Source organism: Cricetulus griseus, chromosome 3, assembly GCF_003668045.3.
Source record: "Cricetulus griseus strain 17A/GY chromosome 3, alternate assembly CriGri-PICRH-1.0, whole genome shotgun sequence".
NCBI lineage: Eukaryota > Metazoa > Chordata > Mammalia > Rodentia > Cricetidae > Cricetulus > Cricetulus griseus.
In genome coordinates, this window is record NC_048596.1 from 67,825,512 (window position 1) to 67,847,437 (window position 21,926).

General features: G+C 50.2%; 1 protein-coding gene across 5 annotated transcripts in view; it reads left to right on the forward strand.

The window, feature by feature from the left end:
• The window catches only part of Ctbp2 (C-terminal binding protein 2), a 130,793-nt gene that overhangs the window by 101,383 nt on the left and 7,484 nt on the right, over positions 1 to 21,926 (forward strand). For all 5 annotated transcript variants that reach the window (XM_027409136.2, XM_027409137.2, XM_035442153.1 and 2 more), the window contains 3 exons: positions 14,796 to 14,950; positions 15,179 to 15,323; positions 18,954 to 19,160. In XM_027409136.2, coding sequence (XP_027264937.1) covers positions 14,796 to 14,950; positions 15,179 to 15,323; positions 18,954 to 19,160 — 507 coding nt within the window. The remainder of the gene's footprint in view (positions 1 to 14,795; positions 14,951 to 15,178; positions 15,324 to 18,953; positions 19,161 to 21,926) is intronic.

The window sequence follows — 21,926 nt, forward strand, 5'->3', positions numbered from 1 at the left end:
GGATAACAAAAACTGGACAAGGGATGGGAGTGGATCGGGCTCAGGAGGAGAAGCCATGTGGGATCATTCCCAGCTGCCTGCTATAGCTGTGCCTGGCTAAAGCAGGCAGCCAGCCGGCTTCATCAGTCTGAGATGTCACATGGAACAAAAGCTTTAGGGGTTTTATTTAGCTCCTAATCCTCACGCTGCAAGAGCTGAGGGCCATGTGAGCACAGCCACTGGAAAGGGGGCCCTGTGGGCTGGAGTAGAGCCTCCTACCTGGGCTAGAGTCACACAGGACAGACCTTGCGGGCTACCTTTGGCGAGTGAGGCAAAGTTACCGTGAGTCTGCTTTTTGCCTACTAAGGTTTCAGAGGATTAATAATTTAGGTCGTGCCTTGAAACAGAAACCCCCAGTTGGTTGTTCCTGCCGTCTCGGAAGGGCTCGTGTGCGGCCAGGTCTGGTTTTGATGTATGTAATTGAAGATTTATAAAGAAAGACTTCCTCCCTGCTTTTGCCGTAGTCATTTGCTTTGCCAATGCCGGTTCCCAGCAGGCACATCAATATTGGCCGTTCTCAGAGCTGGGATGCTGCTGGCTGGTATGAGGTCCCTTGGGAAAATGCTGGGCCTCCAGGGAGGAGAAGTTCTCTGACGTATGGCCCTGGAGAAGGGACCTGGTGTGAGCTGCTAAACCACTACGCACAGGACACTGAGCCTTACCTATCCCGAGAAGCTTTCTGTAACTCTCTGCCATCAAGAAAGGGCTCCGTGCCTGACTTCGCTTTCTACGACAGCAGACAGGCAGTGATGTCTGGCCGTGGCTCCATGCTGCCACAAGACTACTATGGCGACCCATCCAGGGGCACCAGAGTATCCAAGGAGCCTCCCTTCTATCGGGACCCAGGAGCCAGCCGGCCGGTGCCCAGCTACGGAGTACTTGGCAGCAGAGTGCCGTGGGAGCACGTACAAGGCCAGTTACCAGCTCTGCAGGATTCTGGCCACCTGTACCGGGAATCTGGGGGTAAAACCATCCAGCACGGACAGAGGGCACATGTCAGGGATCCATCTCCTGGGAGGTATGGAAGGGAACAGCCTGATACAAGGTTAGGGATAGAGGTCCCCACCTACTCCCCCACCCCCAGTCAAGTCTACAATGATGTCTGTGAAAGACCTGTTGATTCTACCTCTGCCAGACAGGTGGCCCCAACATGCCTGGTTGTGGACCCCAGCTCAGCTGTTCCTACCGAGAACAGCACAGGGGCGGCCCCAGGTTCCCTGAATAGAGGCTATGGGCCTACCCGGGAAAATGTCCACTCAAAGCTGACCTATGAGAATTATGAAGCTGACCTGTCTACGTTCCAGGGGCCTAGGGGCAAGAGGACAGTGTACCCTGAGTTTCTGGCCCTGCTACGGGCAGAGGGTGTGGCGGAGGCCACCCTGGCGGCCCTATTACAGCAAGGTTTTGACTCCCCAGCCGTCTTGGCCACCCTGGAGGATGCTGACATTAAGTCCGTTGCACCCAACTTGGGCCAGGCCCGTGTCCTGAGCCGCCTCGCCAGCAGCTGCAGGACAGAGATGCAGTTTCGGAGACAGGACCGGACAGGTCCTCCACCTCGAGCTCGGTCCAGTAGCTTCAGCCACCGAAGTGAACTGCTGCCCAATGACTTGGCCTCACTGGGTACCACAGCCCTGCAGTTTCACCCTCCTGGGCCTTTACAGACACCATCTCCCCGAGCTAGAGATATAGCTCGCCGCCCTTCCAGCGCACCTTCTCAGCATCTCCTGGAGACAGCAGCTACTTACTCTGCCCCGGTGGTGGGGGCCCAACCCCCCCACTTACCCTCCAACTCTGGGTATAGCTCTCCTACCCCTTGTGCCCTAACAGCACGGCTGGCTCCCTCCTATCCTTCACAAGCTGGGGTAGCCTTGACTAACCCAGGCCCTTCTGTTCCCCTTCAATCAAGTCACAGAACAGCCTACTCTACTTCATACACGGTGCCCATGGAACTGCTGAAGAGGGAGCGCACCTCTCCGCTGCCCAGCCCTCATGGCAGTCCCCAGCTCCTGAGAAAACCTGGAGCAGTCCCTATGGAGCCGTCTGCTCTGCCACCAGTTAGCCAAAGCCTCCACACACCTCATTCTCCGTACCAGAAGGTGGCTCGGCGGACAGGGGCCCCCATCATCGTGTCAACTATGCTAACTCCAGAACCAAGTAACTTACCCTTCCTGTCTGGGAGTTCACGGGGTCAAGGGAGGGTACAGAGATTTGAGAAGGGAAGAGTAGATAATGTGTCTGTCTGTTTTGCTTGCCCCACCCACCAACCCTACCATATCCCCCAGGGTGAATGCTGGGTTCAGTTCCCTCCTCCTGCGGCCTGTTCTTGATTGAATTAAGCCGAAGTCTGTAGATTTCCCCTTCTGGTGCTGAAACATAGCCGCTTTCCACAGAGGATCAGGAGCTGGTGTTTTGGGTTTTTTGTTGTTGTTGTTTTAAATCTTTGTATGAGACGGGTGGTTCTCAGTTCTGTTGGGTAGCTTTGGGAAAGCCAAGAGTATCTGATGGAATGCCTCCTATAAATTGTGCATGGATAAGTTGCTGGTAAAAGTGCCTGGCAGTGTAGACAGCACCCTTCTGCAAGTCCAGCACACATATCAGAGGCAGAGATTCTTCACTGCCGATATGAATGCGTCTGTTTCCACAGTTGTGGGCTAAACAAAGCAACATGTTGAAATTCTTTAGAACTGTTTGAAAAAAACAGATTTAGCCTCTCATTTTAGAAAATACGGTTGGGAATTCTGCTTATTCGTGAGGAAGATAATAATTCCACATTGAAGGGGGAGGGAGGAATGCTAGGTGATTTTCTTCACAGCAAAAGCCCGACGTGATTGATTCATTGCATGCTTTTCATTGGACACCATGGTTAAACTTCTTGGTGGGCGTCCTCTGAACAGTCTTGACCGAAATAAAAGGTCAGTTTTCTTCTCGCCTTTGCTATCCAACATAATGTAGAAAATGACATCATTTTTATATTAATTTTTGGTTTGTGTGTATGCATGAGTGCCTACATGTTTGTATGTGCCAGGGAATCCCGGAAGCTAGAAGAGGGCACCGAATGCCCTGGGACTAGAGTTACAGGTAGATGTTAGCTGCCTGATCTGGGTGCTAGGAGTTGAACCCAGATCCTCAAAAGAGTAGCAGTGCTCCTAACTACCAAGTCCTCAAAGTTTTAAGATCCATTTTAAAAATATTTAGCATAGAGGAGAGGGGTAGTAGAGTGGGAAATGCTATACATTTTCTATAGTGTCCTTTAAAACTGCCTTGGATGAACCTGGCCTTACAAGCCCTAAGACACATTTTTCTGTGAGTGTGACATAGAGTGACTGTCATGACTATAGAGCCAGCCCTTCGTGCACTTTGTTTTTCTAACGAGACTGGCTAACTGCTTGGGGGTGGTCTCCTTCCCCCACTCCATTTATTTTTACTTTTTCTTATTTTTTTCTTGCTAGTGATTTTGTCTTTGCACCCCCAACCCCCACTCTTTTTCTTTAAAGTTTGATTCTATACTTTTAATTTTGAATTCCATGTGTGCCAGGAGGGGAATTGGTAAGTTTTGAGGGCCTGTGCCTTCTTGCTGTCTGAGTCCAACATTCTTTCTTTGCAACCAACTAATTTGCATGGCGATGACATTTGTTGCTCCAGTAATTTCATCTGATAATGGCTGGGCTTGCAAAGCGGATCTGAAAACATATTCCTTAATTATGTGTTGCTAAGCAACGGAAGGGTTTGGTCATAATCACAGAAAGATTATCTCCTCATTGAAGTCCTGGAAAGGTTTTGCTGAAGGAGGAGGTCCTGCAAAACTCCGTGGTCCCGTCCCCCTCCCCTGTTTATTTTGTGCTGCATTCGAACAAAAACACTCACTGCTATTCGGGTACAGGGTGAGGTATGTTATATAAGTTGTTTGGAGTGTGATTGTTGACACACTGTTTTACAGACCCAAGGATATTGATTTTTATTTCATTTGCATGGCAGCGAGCCAGTGCCGAGCAAGCCTGCAGTCGGAAGTCCGCCAGCAAATAAATTTCTCTGTCAAATGATCTATCCCAGAGCAGCAGTTGTCATCCTTGTTCCTTATCGTACATTCCGTGTGGCATTGTGACTCTACCCTGTCAGGGCTGGGGGCAGGGCCTTGGCTCCCTGGCTGCTTTTCAGCTGTATGAATGGCATTTGGGTGACAGATTTGTTTCATGGAGTCTACAGCCAGATCGGGGTATGCCGAAGGCAGCAGGAGACTTCATGGAGTGTGTCTATAGGCATGGCTTCAGGCATAGGGGTGCTGAGCCCCAGAGAGGTGTTAGACCAAAGGAAAAGCACCTGAGTCCTGAGGCACATTGTTGGGCAGGCTGCCTGGCCTTTGGTCCCAGAGATGGCAACCTCTGATCTTGAAATGGAGTCATGTATGTTATTCATTAGTGGCAGGGTCAGCCTGACTGATCCTTCATTTTGATTTCACCAAACTCTGTTAGTTTCTGCCCAGTAGGGAAGATCCTGGAATGCCTGGGAGCTTGACACCCACCCACCCCCTTCTCCTGCCCTTATGATGAAGTCATGTCAAATATTTGCAGCAGCAAAATTGTTTTGGGATTTTTTTAAGGGTCTCATTTGGCTCTTTAGACACAGTGTGGGTACTAGTGTTTGCTTTGTTTGGTGTTTGTGCACAATAGGCTTCTATTTGCCACTCCTGCCCAAGCCCATCAACCAAGCAGTTCAGAACAGCAAGGCAAGGCAGGCAGATGCACAGGATTAGCTGATGGCACCTGGTGTGTCGACTCTCCAGCCCACACTGACATGGCCGGCTGACACAGTGTCTGTCACGTGTTGTCACCCATGGCCAAGAGTCTGAGCCTCTCTGTACCAGATGCCACAAACACCAGTATGGTGGCGGCCGTTTTCCATCCTGTTCTTCCCCGAATCCCAAAAAGCACAGCTTGCCAATGTTGAGCCAAGGACAGTTTCTTTCCTGTGTGAGATGCAGTCTCACAGACCTCCTACCCACCTCCCATATCCATCCCCAGCTATTTTTCTTAATGTAGCCACACTGATGAAGCACCCTGAAGCCTCCCATTCTAGTTATCTCGTTGCCAGGGCTGTTACTAAGGACTGTTAAGGTCAGTTGGAAAAAAAAAAAAAATCTATGGCTGTTTATCAAATGGCATGGTGTGCCATGTGAACACATGATCTGATTAGAAATGTTGCCTTGGTGCCATCAGAGTCAGGATGGGGATTGCCCCCACAGGGCCCCCATGATTGCCTCAAATTTCTTTCTTTGAAGTGCTTTCTGCATGTTGAGGGTGGGCTCTTTGGTTTGTAAGGATGCGGGCATGGTCTCCTTGAATGAAGTTCCAAAGTTCTATATTGTATTCACTCACCACTCTAGGTATGGCAAGCCCAAGGAGGGCCTGTGTGTGACTCTGTAGACCCTTATTGAGTCTGGCCTGTCCCTGCCTGGTGCCTGAGTCAGGGCTACACTTGGTCCTGAGCTGCTCTGACCACATGACCAAACTCTTTATAGGAGTTGGGGAATTTCCTCCTTAGAGTGAAGAACAGTCTCTTGATTAAATGGAAGGCAAGCTGTTCTTTGGTCCCTAGAGGACCAGGGCTAAGCTATCAGCAACTATAACAAGGACAAGATTAAATGGGCAAAGAAAAAAAAAATATGAAGCTGGGGAACCAGGCCAGAACACAGACCATTCCTGGTGAGCCTGAACACAAGGAGTAGAATATTCTTCTGAAAGCTTTCTAGCATTTAGTGAGTGAAACAGTGGATTCCCAGACTCCCATTGCACTGAGGACCAAACCCAAGAGCTTTTTATTGTGGGGGAGCTTTCTCTAAATGACCCTGATGTGTGTGTCCTCTTGATTGGTCACCTAGCTAACGCTCTGATGTTGACATTTACTTTCTTGAAGTGTCTCTCCTCTGCACTCCTGGCCTTCCTTGTGTTAGAGCAGCTGCCTATGTTATCTTTGCCATTCAGGCTCATCAAAGCCTAACTCCATTTGTGTTGCTTGACTCTTCCATGTAGTTTTGGGCCCTGGAGAGTGGCTGCCCCCTCTGTAGTTCCCCTGTGTCCAGGCTGGAATGGACAATAGGAACTCTTGTCAGGAGAATTCAGAGCCAAGTCCTGTGGTCCATTTTCCTCTATGATGCTCAAAGCTGTGTCCCCCCTCCCCCAAGCGCTTGAGGACTTCTCTGTCAGATGCCCTTAATACAGAGAGTGATAAATGTGACTTGGTACAGTCTAGTGTTTCCTTGTATGTGGGGATTTGAACCTAGAATGCTTAGAAAAAATGACTTTGGAAAGAAGGGGTGGGGACCGACCAGCTGCCACACTTGGGAACGTCAGCCTACTGGCCTCACAGATGGTGAGCCTACAAAAGGGTCCTCAAGAGTCACTTTCTTGGTGGGCCTCTAAAAACTCCTGCGGAATGGAGAACGTGGAACAGACGGGGCCTCTTCTCTCTTCTGCTGGCCCCCAGGGGCTGCCTTAGCTTCAGAATGACAGTAACATCTGTGCTTACTTTGATGTAGAGAGAGTACCGAGCCAGGTCTGCCCCTTGGAGGGGCAAGGTAGCATGTGTTCCATTCCCAGGGACCAGGCTGCCCACAGACTATCCTGGTCCTCTGGCATGAGTCGGCTGTGCCTCTCGCTGTGTCTTTGTGATGTGAGCACATGGGGCACCTAGGCCTCTGCCATCCCAGTTGCTGCTGCCTCCTGGTTTTTGCACAAAAGGCCCTGCAAGTGCCAAAAGAAACTGGCATGTCCTCACAGATCACTCAGGCTGGCTAAGACTTCTCCCCCTCTATCCCCTAGCTTTTGAAGCCCCAGTGCTGGGTACAGGGATCCCAGGTACTTAAACACAGTGGGTTTTCTCAGCCTTCAATAAGGAGAGTCTGAGTACAAAGGTTCAGACCTCTGTAGCCCTTCACTTGGGAGGCAGACGTATTGCCACAATCTTTGGTCTAGCCTGGGCTACATAATGCCAGACCAATTAGGAAACCGTCTCAAATGATCTTGACATCAGGGTGAGATACCAGGGACCACCTCTGGGCTCTGCATGTTCCTGTGTGGCTCTTGTCCTCTTCCAGATTCCTTGGACAGGTTTCTGTTCCAGTCTTCCATGGTGTTTATCTCTGGCATTCTCTCTGTTGCCATGGGCACAGTTTAAGCATTTAAGAGCTACTCACATCCTGTCACGATGCTCCTTCTTAGAAACGTCCAGGGCTGCAAGGCGATGGCTGGAGCCCAAAGCAAAGCCACCAGGTTCTAGCTGCATGAGTGACGTGGGAGGATGGAATTTTGTGTCCTTGCACTTCTTTTAAAGTCAGGAAGGGTGTGGCTCTGAACTAGCCTGGCCTTGCTCTGGGACCACACAGGGCATAGGCTGTACTCTAGAAGGTATTTGGTGGTTCTTGCCTGCAGTCCTCAGCAATGCTGTTCTGCTGTGTTACTCTGCCCTGGCCTTGCAGAAGTGTTTGGCTCTTTCTGTCAGTTGGTCACTAGCTTGCAAGAGTGGTTTCCTGCTTGGCTGTCCTATGCATGGTTCCATCAAAATCTGGAAAATGAGTCTCATGACAGGAAAGGAGAGTAGGTTGTCTTGACACACAATCCAGGCTGCTGTTTCTCTAGGAAACTCAGCTAGTGCATCAGAGGGAGGTGGAACACATCTTTCTTCTCTGGCCTGATTGAAAGTAAACACCCCACCTGCCATAGGGAATTACTGGCAGAAATACATACACAGAGAGCTTTGATTGACAGGTATTCTTTTTGGGTCCTTTGGAGCCCTCCGTCGTCTTCTCTTAGCAGTTACCGTGTGGAAGGGTCACCTGGGCTGCAGGTGAGTGGCTGTGGGAAGTCCCAGAGTGGGGTGATCTGCACCCCCACCTTCCTGACCTTGCTCATTATAGCTGAAGTGTGGTCCCTGAGTTCTCTCTGCCTGAGGCTTTGTGGGAGGATGTTCCTTCTGAGTCAGTGCACTGGCAGAAGCCCAGGAGTCCCTAGTTATCTCAAAGTTTCATCATGCCTTGTCTGGCCCATGGGCCAGTATATGCAAAGCTCAGGGCATCTGAGACACCAGCCGCAGGCCACCTCAAGGCTGTTCCTGTAGAGGAAGTCACCCACGATTCTGTGGAATCCTATGTTGACTCTGGGCCAGGGTATGTCTTATCTGGCATGTCCATCAGTTCATGTTGAATCACAGGCCACTATCAAGAGTGACCAGGTATCCCCAGTCAAGTTTGGGGAGAACGGGCACTAAATCACATACCTATAGCAGTTACATCCTTTCTCTCCCAGACTATGGCTCTCCTCTGAGGACTCTAGGGACCAGCCACCAAGCCTCAGCCATGGACCTCAGAGGCCTTGTAAAATCAAAGGGAGTTTGGAGTTTTTCTCTCCCTTGGTGCTACAGAATGACATTGGGTGACAGTTATCATGATAGTTTTTCTCTTAGGGCTCAAAGCCTAAGACACCCCTGCCCCCCATGGAGCGAGGAAACCTGCCTGGTAAGATCCTTGGCCCTGTGCAGGACTGGGGACTCTCCAGCTCCTGTCTTTGATTGATGGGTGGATGGGTGGGTCTGCTCAGTGAGTGTGGAAACTGAAGACCCGACCCTCCACACAAAGGCAGCAATAGAAGGAGGTGCTTTTGGTATTCTTTCTGGAAGACTTGATGTGTTTTCTTGGATGCATCCCTGGCCTGGCCTGGTGTTCAGGTCATTATTGCAGTTCCTATGAATGGTGACTGTGGGACAGCCTACCCACTTTACATCACTGTAAGCCTGAACTCCTCCCTCCAGCCCTAAAGTAGAATTGAGTCAACTCCTCCTCCGTGACCTTGAGAGAATTCAGCACGCCTCTTGGCCTCTCACTTTCTGTGTTGGAAAATCAGAACCTGCTTTTGTCATTAGTGACTTAAGAAAGCAGGGTGGGATGCAGGAAAGTCCATCACTGAGCGATCCTCCCGCTTAGAGATAACCAGACCCAATGCCCAGGGACCACCCTGGTGAGGCAGGCCACCAGGGATGTAGGACACACAGCTCATCTTAGCAAGAACACCAGCGGAGCCTGTGTCCTTGGCTATGCATTTTGACACACTATTTTCTGGTCAGTGTCTGGTAATGTTCTTCAGGGACCCACTTCAAAGAACTTGTTAGGAGACATTTCATTTCATTTCTGAGCACCAGCAGCTGCTGGAGACTGGCAGGTGACATGGGAAGAGAAAGTACTTGTCCTTTTCCTCTGTCTGAGCACTCTGGACAAGCTGTAGAGGTGTCTGTCTTGGGGTAGAACCCAGTTGAAGTAACAGCAAATGCTGATCTCTTTGGGATGGGAGAGTAGTCTTAAGTTTGCTTACCTATTACTGAGCTGGGAACACAACAGTGTTCCCACCAGTGTAGGGCTCTACATTCCCCCTGGAAGGCATTCTGCCCAAAAATACAGGTGTGAACACAGGAAGTCTGTATGGCCCACCGCCATGGCCCAGGCCTTTGGAGCAGCAATCTGTACTTCTTCTCACTTGAGCTGTAACCCACCAAAATACAATAGTGTTAAGCAAACCAACCTACTTAGCATGGCATTCTTGTGGCCCTCCTAGAGTCTCCACCCAGAAGAACTCCTGAGTTAAGAAGTCCTCAGCCTCTCCTGAGGAGGCCTTGTGACCAGCTAGCCCCTCAGGGCTTATGCGGTAGCAGTGGGCCAATCCTTTCTCAGCCAGCTCTGCCTGTTTGTGGGGCCTGTCATGGGCCCAGCTACCTTGCCCAAGCCCTACTGGGGTGCATCTAAGTTTTGTCGCTCCCTAGAAGATCATTCTAGAAACAATGGAGACCTCTTAGCCAGTGGTTCTTTATCCTAGGCATTTTATGGTACACTCTTTTCAGAATCCAGCACAGCTTAGTCCTCGGGTTTGAGGGGATTATGGGATCTTCTTAGCAGGCTCCTGCCGCGCTGTGCAGCTGTTTTGTTGCCTTCACTTGTGTTGGTGGTCCTTGCTTCCTTCTCCTGGGCGTGTCCCCAAGGGGCCCTGCTTCATTCCAGGCTCATCTTGTTTCTGTGGTGGGTAAACACTGACTGACCTTCAGGTTCCTTCCCTCAGTTCAACAGAGGTCAAGGTCACTAGTGCCTGGCGGGAAGATTCAGCAGGCCTTGTGATGTGGTGCACCCTGGTGCTGAGGCCTGTGACCTCGGAGCTGTGCCAACAAAAGCTGAGGCTGCTGATTCTTGTGTTTTCTGACCTTACAGATGGTGTGATGTAAAGAGGTGAGTCTTAGCAAGACTTGCCACCTGAATCCCAGGCTTCTCAGCACGGAGCTGGGTGCCATTGGCCGCTCCCTGGCTAGCTGCTGCAACTGCTGCAGGCTCCACTGCTGCCCCGAGAACCTTCTTGCTGTTGTGTATATCCCTACACTGGCAGGACAGAAACAGTTCCGCAATGTGCTTAAATGTGTTGGCAGAACAAGAGGCATGCTGGGGATGCACTGAGGCTGAGCCATATGACCACTGTGTCAGCATCCAGCCCTCACCCTGACCCTGAACCTCAGTTTTGGGTTTGCATTGTGAATCCCAAGCCTCTGGTATACACACACACCAGTTCAGTTATGGTTTCCCACCTGACTTTCTAGAAATGAATTGTGCCCATCCAGGAGGGTTATGTTCTAATGGAAAGTGGCCATATAATAGGGAAAAGTCCAAACCAATGGGGAGGCTTGTCTTAAGACACTGGGGGGGACTCCATTGGTCCCTCTGAGGGGTTCACCTTGCAGGTGGTAGCAGCTCTTAGATCTCCATCACTGGTTTTTCCTCCCAGGTTCTATGCCCCTGTGGGTGAGGCTGGGAGCTACCCATATGACCGACTCAGCAGCTTCCCCGGTTATCTTATGGGTCTCAGAGCTGGTAACGAATTATTTAAAGACTAGGTATCATGCTAGGCACATAGGACTCCATGGACGACACCTTTTTATCTTGGAATCTCTAAAGGGCTGTTTAACTTCTGTCAGCCTGACTGCCTTGACCTCGCCATTCCTGGGTATATATCCCTTAGGTTTTAGAGCACAGCAAGTTAGTTTAAAAATCAGTGGCCTGCAGGTGGCAATCTGATGCTACCCAGAAAGTCGACAACTGGTGGGAAACATCTAGAGAGTTCCAGCAAAGTAACTTAAGCATCTAAGAGACTCTGTCTGGGTGCCATCCATGAGTTCCTGGTCTCTGACTCTTGATTCCAGCTTGGCTAGAGTAAGGTGTCAGGACTTCCAGAGTACATTGCCAGCTTCTGTCCCAGCAGCAGATAACATCCTGGCTATAGAGGATGGTGACAGTACCTGAAATAGGAAGCAGGGAGAACAGGCTCATATATTACAACATCCTCTGGAGAAACTTACAAATTCTTGCTCCCTTCCAAGGACACACCCTAACTGTACTAAGGACCAAAGTCCCAGGGAAGAACCTTTGGGAAACATGCTCACATTTTAGCCCACGTCGCAAGGCGGTATTCAAACTCTTGTGATCCAAAGGCTTTTGTATGTATGGGTATTTTTGCTTGCCTGTGTATGTGTGTATGGCTCAGATGCATGCAGTGCCTAGGGAGGCCATAAGAGGGCAACACAGCTCCTAGAACTGAAGTTAACAGATGGTTGGTTGTCAGCCACCATGTTGGAGCCAGGAATGGAATCCCAGGTCCTCTGCAAGAATATGTGCTCTTAACCACAGAGTCCCCTGAACCTAGGTTCTTAATCGGCAAACAACAGAAATAGATTCAGACCACATTTTAGAAATGGATTCCTTCCTTTCTTCATCTTTATTCATACAGTGCCCAAGAAAACGGAAAGTGGGTCTCAGAAATAACAGGGCATGATTGTGGGACGGGATCACCACATTTCCCTCCTGGTACTGCTGCTTTGGGAAGCATGGCAGCCATGGGTAGATCCCGAGCCAGGAGATAACTCGACTTTCCGTCCTGGAGGGTCATCCGTGTGCTGTTAATTTAAGTGTACATTACACTATAAAGTATTCATACATCCTAATACTTGAAGGGAGTCGGTGGCTTATCTGCTCATAGCTCTTGGTATATGTGGAGCAGGACCATGTGTTTCTGGACATGCAGTGTCCTACAATGCTTTTTCCAACTACAGTGGCACAGAGGCTGGTTGGCCAGAAGCTGCCCATGTCTCTTGTCTAGAGGTCACTTGGGGTCTACAAGGCCTTTGCACCTGGTATTAGCCAGATGGCTGGCATAAATGTGATCTGCTCAGCAGTTTGATCTCCAAGCAATATTACATCGAGGGACCTGCAGCTCTATGGTTCCAGAGAGATAGAGAGCAAGTTCCATGTTGTTTAGAGGCAGTCCTGGCGCCAGCTAGTAACTGACAGCTGGGGAACTGAGTTCTCTGCCCCACCCATGATGCTGGGTAGGCCGTCAGAGGTGGGGCACTGCCTGTGTTCCCATAACAAGCCTAATTGTTATTGGGCAGAACAAGTTTTGGAGATGAGTAGAGGGATATATCATCATTTTGTATAGTCACTGAACACTTTATCATCAAGTGTCTCCCAAGTATGTGGGAGGTGGAGAATGATGGCGGCATTGCCAGGTCCTTGTCAATCTCAGGGTTTGGCTATGTGGAAAAGCCATGAACAGTGTCTAGTACCTAAACTCCATTTTGGAATACATCTCATTAGGTACTATGCCTTGGGCTTCCTTTCTCCAAAAACTCCCCTGGCGATTGAAAAAATGAGCCACAGCTCCAGGCCAGGGGCCAACCAGAGGACTGATTGCCCACCCCTGAGGGTCATATGTATCATATTAATATAAATGTACTTTACCCTGAGATGTGCCCATGGCACCCTCATCTGTAAAAATGGTACAGTTCATCAGAACTGTTGAAACAGGTGGGAGGGCGATGTGCTAGGAGCTGTGTGCTAAGATCACCAGGGCTCTGCCTCTGAGTTTGTATTCCCTGATACTGGCGGGAGGTGGGGGGGACAGGTTCCCAGCCCTCCTCCTCCTAAGGTGTGCTAGGTGGCTCCTCTGCCAGGCTCCATGGTATCACTGCCACCTGCCCGGTCATCCCCAGTCAGCATCCTTACACACCCAACAGGTCTCTGTCCCGTCCCATCCTGTCCTGTCCCCCCACCCCTCTTCCCTTGCCTTGCTATCAGAGTTTTTCTCAACTGGGGTTCATACCTTAGGTCTTGGCCAGGTGCCCTGAGGGTACTGTCAACCCACCTCTCCTGATGGAAAGAACAAAGGAAAGGATTCACCAAAGAAAAAAAGGAGACCATGTCAGGGAGGGAACTGATCGCTAGGCAACCTGGAGTCTGTTACCCAGGTAACAGATAACATGCTCTGGGACTGTGGATGGACCTCTTAGATGGAGGCTCTCAGCCACTCCAGGTGTACTGAATGGCTCTAGATCTCTGGCTTGTTCCTCCTGGCACTGTCTTGTTCACTAGCAAGGTGAGGTAAACTACTCCTTAATTAATACGTGAACTCCCGACTTGGTACAGTGAACCATCCTGGTAGCACTTTCCAAAAGCCAAGCTTCTTGAGAGACTGGGGAAGGAGTTCTGACCTATGTAGTCTGATACTGCCAGACGCTCAACCCATGTTCTTAGACTCTGGCCGTTTTGCACGCTCCCTTAGTAAAAAGAAGGCAGGGTGGCATCAGAACCTCACATACCTCAGCTGCTCATCTGGTTAGCAAGCAGTGCTCTGTAGCTGATTGACAGGATGAATACATCAACAACTGTGTGATGTCACTGTCACCTCACCTTCTGTGACAGCAGCCACCTCCAGGGACCTCACCTGGACCTACTGGGGATAGTGAGGCTTTCTTTTCTTTTCTTTTTTTCCGAGATAGGGTTTCTCTGTGGCTTTGGAGGCTGTCCTGGAACAACTAGCTCTTGTAGACCAGGCTGGTCTCAAACTCACAGAGATCCACCTGCCTCTGCCTCCCTAGTGCTGGGATTAAAGGTGTGCGCTACCAACACCCGGCTGAGGCTTTGTTTTCTTATAGGACCAACCTGTCAGTTACCTGAGCCATGGGCCAGTGAGGACTTGGGGTGTACCCTGCTGCTCACTACCTTGCCATTGCCAGTATGAAAGGATTTTAGAACTTGGGGCACGACCACTCAGGCAGGTGGCAGGTGAATGCTGGGAATGCTATAATATCAGGGTCTGGCTGCCATTCAGTCAGATTCCCTTTCAACACAGCTTGTTCCCGTAAGACCAGGACAAAGACATTCTCTCTACTCTGGGCTCACTGTCTGCCCTGACTGCCAGTATGGTGTGAGGATGTCTCTGCATGCAGTGAGAGGGTGCCAGAGGGAGATGGACACAGCTCTCGGGTCTGTGTATGTTCACATGTGAAATCATAGGACAACTTGCAGGGGTCAGTTCTCTCCTGCACTGTGGGAGTCAGTTACCCTGAAGCCATGCGGCTTGGTGGCAAGTGCCTTTACCCATTGAGCCATCTCACTGGACCAGAGTTTTACTTTATGGGGCAATTCAAGTGAGCTATACAATTGCCCCTCTGGGTCTTAGAGCGAAGTGAGTTCATACCAGAACTCTGCACTTACCCTCCAGTGATCTAGGAACATCACTACCCCTCACTCCCTGCTGCCGCCCCCCCCCCCCCCGTTAGCTGGTAAAGCTGTGTCATGTCCTTGGCTCCACCAGACTTGTGTGCTCTCTGCTTGCCTTGGCATCAGCCACTGAGGACACCCTCCCTACAGTGTACTTACCACACATTTCTTCTCCTTATAGGTATCCGCCCTCAGATCATGAACGGCCCCCTGCATCCCCGCCCCCTAGTGGCACTGCTCGACGGCAGAGACTGTACCGTGGAAATGCCCATCCTGAAGGATCTGGCCACTGTGGCCTTCTGTGATGCACAGTCTACTCAGGAAATCCATGAAAAGGTGGGTTGCACCCCACCTTACCTGGGCCCCTCCAGGCCAGCTGATGTCAGTAAGCACAGTAGTCACACACAGGAATGCCTAAAGTGTATGGAATTCCCGATGTCCTTAGCCTACTCTGCCACCCTCAGGCACTTACTCCATGTCTCCATCCTATAATTTCTGCTAACAAAGTCTCAGAGCCTTGTGTTCCCAGGGGTTCTGACCTGTGACTCATGTCCCTGCCCACAGGTGTTGAATGAGGCTGTGGGTGCCATGATGTACCACACTATCACCCTCACCAGGGAAGACCTGGAGAAGTTCAAGGCTCTTCGTGTGATCGTGAGAATTGGCAGTGGCTATGACAACGTGGACATCAAGGCTGCTGGTGAGCTCGGTGAGTCGAAAGGCCATGCTGGCTGCCTGGAGGCCACACTCAGTAATGGGCAGAACGCAGAAGGCAGGGCAGTTGTCCTAGGGAGTCTTGTTTCCATTTTCCCATGCACCTTTGCCCAGCCTCAGCTCGAAGCAGGTTCAGGGGCTGGAAGATCTTGAGATAAGCAGTAGATTAGTGAGTTCTTCATTGAGCACACCAAAAGAAGCTGGCCACCACCTGCTGTCCATTCCCAGGGTGCTTCTCAGAGAAAACCACAGGCGGGTAGAAAGCTAAGCAGGAAGGTAGAGTACCTGAGTGGCACAGGGGACTCCTGCCCACACCCCCATGAGAATTGGTGTACACTGGCAGCAGAGCCTGGGGGGGTCAGTGGGGAGTGCCTCAGAGCCACGTATTTTGTCTGAATAAAGTGTGCCGCCTCTTTATTCATGAGCCTCATGCATTTGAAATACCTCAGAATAACTAGAAACCCATGTACCGATGGTGCCACAGCAGCCTGAGCATAGTAATGCTCGTACCATCAGCCTGGGCCTACCACCTGCTGCTGCCTCACCCCAAGGGCTCCTGGAACTAACTCCTAGGACAGCAAAGCCAGGTGTGCGCAGTGCCTCACAGTCATCTCTGCACCGGGCCTAACGCTAGACTCGACAGCTCTGTCTATAACCCAGACACACCCGCCATGCTGGCCACTGAAGCAGCACTGGATCCAACTTCCCTTCACAGTCTGAGCCTGCAGCTTTGAGAGGGGTGGGTGCCTGTTTTTAGTTTTCTGTTTCTTTGCATTTAGAGCAGCAGTTACTATGAGCCTGAACCCCAGGATAAGAAAAGGACAAAGGAAGCTGTGCCGGGTGGCACCAGCCAATGCCCACAGTATGTCTGTGGGGCAACCTCACAGGGGAAGGTAGACATCTCATGTAAAGCAGAATCAGTCCTATTCAGCCCGGGCTTTTGAGAGTCCTGGGTAATCATGGCTTCCTATGTCCCTACCCTAAGCAGCCTTGTTCTTTTCCAGTTACAGCCCCTCTGAGCCCCTCTTTGGCAACAGAAGAAACTTGTTGTGATTGATGTGAGGCCACGTACCTGAGTTTAATTGAGAAAACTACCTGGTGCGGTGTTATACACCTGTTATCCAGGGAGGTCTCTTGAGTTTGAGGCCACCCTGGTCTGCATAGCAAGTTTGAGCCTAGCCTTAGCTACTTAGACCCTGTCTCAGAAAAAGAAAGAAAAGAAAAAAGATGTTTCCCAGACACGAGCAAGTATGCTTGTGTTTAAAAATATGTATCTGAGCCTGAAGGAAGTGGCCACACACCTTTAATCTCAGTACTCTGGGAGGCAGAGGCAGGTAGATCTCTGAGTTCAAGGCCAGCTTGGCCAATGGAGTTAATTCCAGGCCAGGGCTGTTACATAGAGAAACCCTGTCTAGAAAAAAAGCAAACAAAAGACGTGTGTCTGTCAGGAATAGAGATAAATTCCCTGAGTTGGGACTATGCAGGAAGACATTCAGCTTTCTAGCCCATTGTCTCTCACACATAGTTCCTGTTGGTAGTCAGCCCCTCTTCTCCAGTCAGAGTCCAAGAAACAGACTGCCTAGGGCCAGAGCGTTGAAAAGTGTAAAGGGGACACGAAGTGTCACTATTGTGGCCCATTGTGATTGGAGTGGCTATTCAGAAGACTTCTGCTAATGAAATAGATGGTCCTCCAGCAGTGTCTGTCATTTAGCTCTAAGTACATATGGTGCCTATCAAGTCAGCCAGCAGACCCTTTGGAGAGTAGTAAGACGAGTGGCAGGTGTGCCCTGTTCCTGGAAGGGAACACTCCACAGTGGACCTAGCAGGTAGTGATAACTGGGTCTTGTGTGAAGCCCTCTGTATCTATAGGTGCAGCCCTTCAATCTGTTTAATGCAGGGCAGCACTTACCCACAACACCCTAGTTCTCCAGAGATCATGCATAACACAGGTAATGGAACATCCTTGGTCTCTCCTCAGAAGGTTATTCAGCTATTTGGAGCCACTTACAGTGACTCCTTCATTTCCTCATTTAAAACCATGGTCTTTTTCTCGGGACGTCAGAGAACCATATGGGAATTGGCACTTGGAGGTTACCCTGGGGAGAACATATCCACTGAACTCTTTGGCATGTCTACAAGACCCACTTCAATGATCAACGGACAGCTGTCTGCCGTTTCTGGCAAGATGGTTCCTCTTCTTGTCCAATTATTAATTATTCCCAGGCTTGGGTTCCGCCTCTCCACGAGGGTGCTAGAGCCAAGAAGCTACATATCCACATTGTGGTTTTGAGTTGAGCAAACATCCTGCCTTGGTCTCCCTCTTTATATAGAACTCTCACCTTGCCTTTATCATATGGGGGCCTGCCTGCACTGATTGTCATTGGTCAGCTAAGCTATGACATCCCTGAACCACAGCTGGGCACACAGCCGAATCTGATTACCACCCACTGGGCTTTTTCTCAGAGGACTGAAATGCGTCATAACAATATAATAATAGCCCGAGATCCCATGCTGAGTCATTCCAAATGAATGGGGCCCCTGTGTTTTGCAGGATTACTGCTCTTCAACTCATAGGAAAGATAGCTTCCATCATCAAGGTTCCTTAGCAAATTTATCTGTAGCCCAGAGAAGTCCACTGCAGCCAGGCAGAGAGGATGGCCTGCTCATGGTGCCCTCCTTCGCTTTGAGCTGTCTGTTTTATTGGGAGGAGTCACATCACTGGACCCCAGGGCAGTCATGGTAGCAAGAAGAGACAAGAAGAGACATAATACCACAGACCTAAGGTGTTTAAGGGACTATTGATCACCTTCCGTCTAGGTGATCTTCGTATCCCCCAGTCTTGAAAAGCCAACAGAACCCAAGGCTACCTTGAAAGGTAGCTGCACCTTGCTGCCCAGATGGCAACTATCAATCAAGATGGAGCCTTTTGGCCTGAAGAGTGGCAGGGAAAGCTACTACCTTTCCTCAACACCCCCTGCTGAAGGGAAGTTGGTGCCCACACCCCTCCTTCCTGGGGGCTTAGTCCATTCTCTGACAGGTCCACCTCAGGCCTCAGGCCTCCTGCTCTCTGCCAGAATCAGATAAACCATGAGCTTTAGAAACGTGGATAACTCTAAAGTCAAGATCCTCCTGCCTCAGCCTTCAGCGTTTAAGGTTAGAGGTGTGTGTCAGCATGCTTGCCTGGAGCTGTGTGTCAACAGTAATTAGTGACTAGGGTATTGGGGTTTACATTAGGGTGCATAAGGTGGAAACAATCTCTTGCCCATATAGCTCCACAATGAGCCTGGAAAAGAGTCTGGATTTCTGGTCCCTCCACCCTTCCAGGCCTGTCCCGGATAGATCTGGGACTGAAGCACCCACCATCTTTCTGCCTGCTCTGGGGCTCCTTTGGGCCTCAGACCAGGACTGGAAAGAAGGGGAGTTGGGCTGGCTGTGAGCTAAGACTTGAACCTATAAACCATGTTGGATATGTGTGTAGTTAGTGGTGAGTACTTCTGAGACGAAGAGGGCCTACCAAATACTTGACCCAACCCCGGACAGGAAGTAGTAGTTCTCCATTTCTAAGCAGGGTACCTCAGAATCCTGGGACTTTGCTCACCTCTGGGCCTGGCCATTTCCCTTTCAGGGATTGCTGTTTGCAACATCCCATCTGCTGCAGTGGAGGAGACAGCCGATTCCACTGTCTGCCACATCCTCAATCTGTATCGGCGGAACACATGGCTGTACCAGGCCCTACGAGAAGGCACACGGGTTCAGAGCGTGGAACAGATCCGTGAGGTTGCATCGGGAGCTGCCCGGATCCGAGGGGAAACACTGGGCCTCATCGGTTTTGGTATGTGCCTCTTGAGACAGACTTGGTTCAAGGGAGTGGGGGTGGGTAGGTCAAGGGTCAAGAATAATAAGAGAACTTGACCGGTAGTGAGATCTGGGCCTGTTATACAAGAATCTGTCTATGTTGCTGGCCAGTGGTACAGCAGGAGTGCACCCTCTGCTGTCACTGGAAAGGACTGTGCTTGGTAAATCTCCCTGAGGCAGAGGGTAAAAGTTTGGCTGTACAAGGTGTGTTACTACTGGTGAGTGTGTGTAACTAGTGGTGAGCAGCAACCTGGGTCATAGGTCCTGAAGGCTCTTAAATATAGATGCCCCCCTCCCCCCAGCAGTAACATGAAATCACTTAAAGATTCAAGCCTGAGGGTAATGCCAAGCTGTGGGCTTGAAAATCTCTTGTGAGACTAGGACAAGACATAGTCTTTCTGGACTTGGTTGTTGCCATGGAGATATTTGAGCAGAGACCTGGGAGTCTCCAGCAAGTGTGGTAGGGGACCGAGGAAAGTTTAAGCGGTGAAGTGAGATAGACACATGCTACTGCTGTTATCCACACAGACTCCAATAGGACTCCTAGCTGGTTGCGATCACTAACTCACTCCATAACCTTAAGGAATTGTTTGGCTTCTTTGCCTCCATTTCTCGTTCTGTAACTAGAGCATTAGGTGGAAGCAGGGGGATACATGGCTGCTGCCTCTTGACTCTAAGGCAGCATAAGGAACACATGGAAAAGGTTGATTCTGGCTTCCAGAAATTTTTCTGATTCGTATCACCTTTAGCTCAGAGCTGGCTGAGGGTCAGGGCTTCTAAGACAGTTTTAGAAGAGGGAGGATTTACTGGATGACTCCAAGAGTGCTCCTCTTTCTATAGAGCTTCACTCTTCCCCTCCCCCCCCCAACCCCCGACCCCAAGCCTAGGCCTCTGGGGCAGTCAGAGTCTGAGTTCAAGATGCTGGGGAAGGCTCTGTGGTGTTTCACAGGTCTTCAGATATGCAGGTACCATGTGTGAGTACTATAGCACTCTCTGCTAGTACCCTCCTGTGCTTCCTGTGGCCATCCTATGAAGCCCTTCTGTGGCCTGGGATGGTCTCTATCAGGCTGTAGAACCTGTGGGCGGCTCTGAGCCAGCCGGTGAGAAGCCCCTCTCATTCTGGAGTCCCTGTACCCATCACATGTGCTTTTGTAATTGAGTGTTATTTGGCTGAGTGCTGACTTTCAGCTTTCCCAAGCCCTCCCCCTGGCTTCCCTACATTCATGGCTGCTGCAGTCTCCCTGGCTTCCTGTATAGCTCTAATGGTCTATGGCCCCCAGGAACTGTAGTGAAGAGACAGGAGAAAGGATGTTTGCGGCTGCCCAGAGCTGCGGCCAGCCTGCTGAAGAGCAACAAGGGAGGAGGCTCAAAGAAACCTGAAGCTGGGGCTGGACAAAGGTCCCTCACACTGCCTGCCATACTGATAAAAACTGTCTAGATACTTACTTGCCTACTGATGTTTGCTTTTGTTTTTAATTTGGCATACAAGGGTTTAGATACGGCATTGAAAAAAAAAAGGTTTTATTAAAAACTGGAACATTTCACATCATGTCACCTTTATACAGGGGCCACACTTAATGTGTGGTCTGCCAAAGTGAGGGGTTTTTGTCTTTTCTTTTCTTTTTTTCCCGAGACAGGGTTCCTCTGTGGCTTTGGAGGCTGTTCTGGAACTAGCTCTTGTAGACCAAGGTGGTCTCAAACTCACAGAGATTGCCTGCTTCTGCCTCCCGAGTGCTGGGTGGGATTAAAGGCGTGCGCTACCAACACCCAGCGAAGAGGTTTTGTCTTAAACATGGCCTGTGCCTTTGGGTTTTCATCTACAGAGACCACGATGTTGATGGCATTTTAGTCAGAAGTGCTCTGGGTAAGAGTAGAAGGCAGTGAAAACTTGTGTGAATTGATGCAACGCACTCCCATGGAGAATGGCCGAGTCAGCACGGTGTGTTTAGTTCTGGCTTTGGGATCCAGCACCTCTGCCACCTACCGAGGCCCTGGACATATGAAGGCTTCAGATCACAGTATAAAGAAACTGCACACCCAGTTAAGAGAAGAACTCATTTATCAGCTTAGACACGGGTCCTCCAATCCCACCTTTCAAGGATGTCACTGAGCCCTTACTTCCACACTTCCTTCCTCCTTCCACTGTCCAGTCATACTTGCTCCTCTGCCACCCTACCATGGGGTTAGGCTAGCTCCTGGTCAGCCGTGTCCTCAAAGTGACAACAATAAGGGAGATGACATTGACACCGCCGCTGTCAGAGTGGCCTCATTACTCCACAGTTATAGCAAAGAGCACAAAGAGTGAGTGTCTGCTGCTACCAGATGAAGACGTACGCCTTCCCTTCTAACTTTGCTCATTTTCAAAACCATTTATGTGGGTTCTGTATGTAGGTGTCACCTCCCACAGAGTATACTTTGGAGGTCACAGAACAAGCAGGGTTGGTCCTCCTTTCCACCATTTGGGTCATTGTCAGAGTTGACAGCAAGGACCTTCATCCACTGAGCTGTCACACCAACCTTAACCACAGTTTGAACAGGTTTTGTTCCTCTTGTTTTTGAGACAGGTCTCACCATGTAGCCCTGGGTGTTCTGGAATTCACTACGTAGGCCAGGTTGGCCTTGAACTCAGAGATTCACCTGCCTCCGCCTCCCCCTCCCAAGTCCTGGGACTAAAGTCGTGCATCACTACTCCCTGCTTCAACAGAACAGGGTTTTAGATAAGGTATACTTGTAGTTTGCCTAT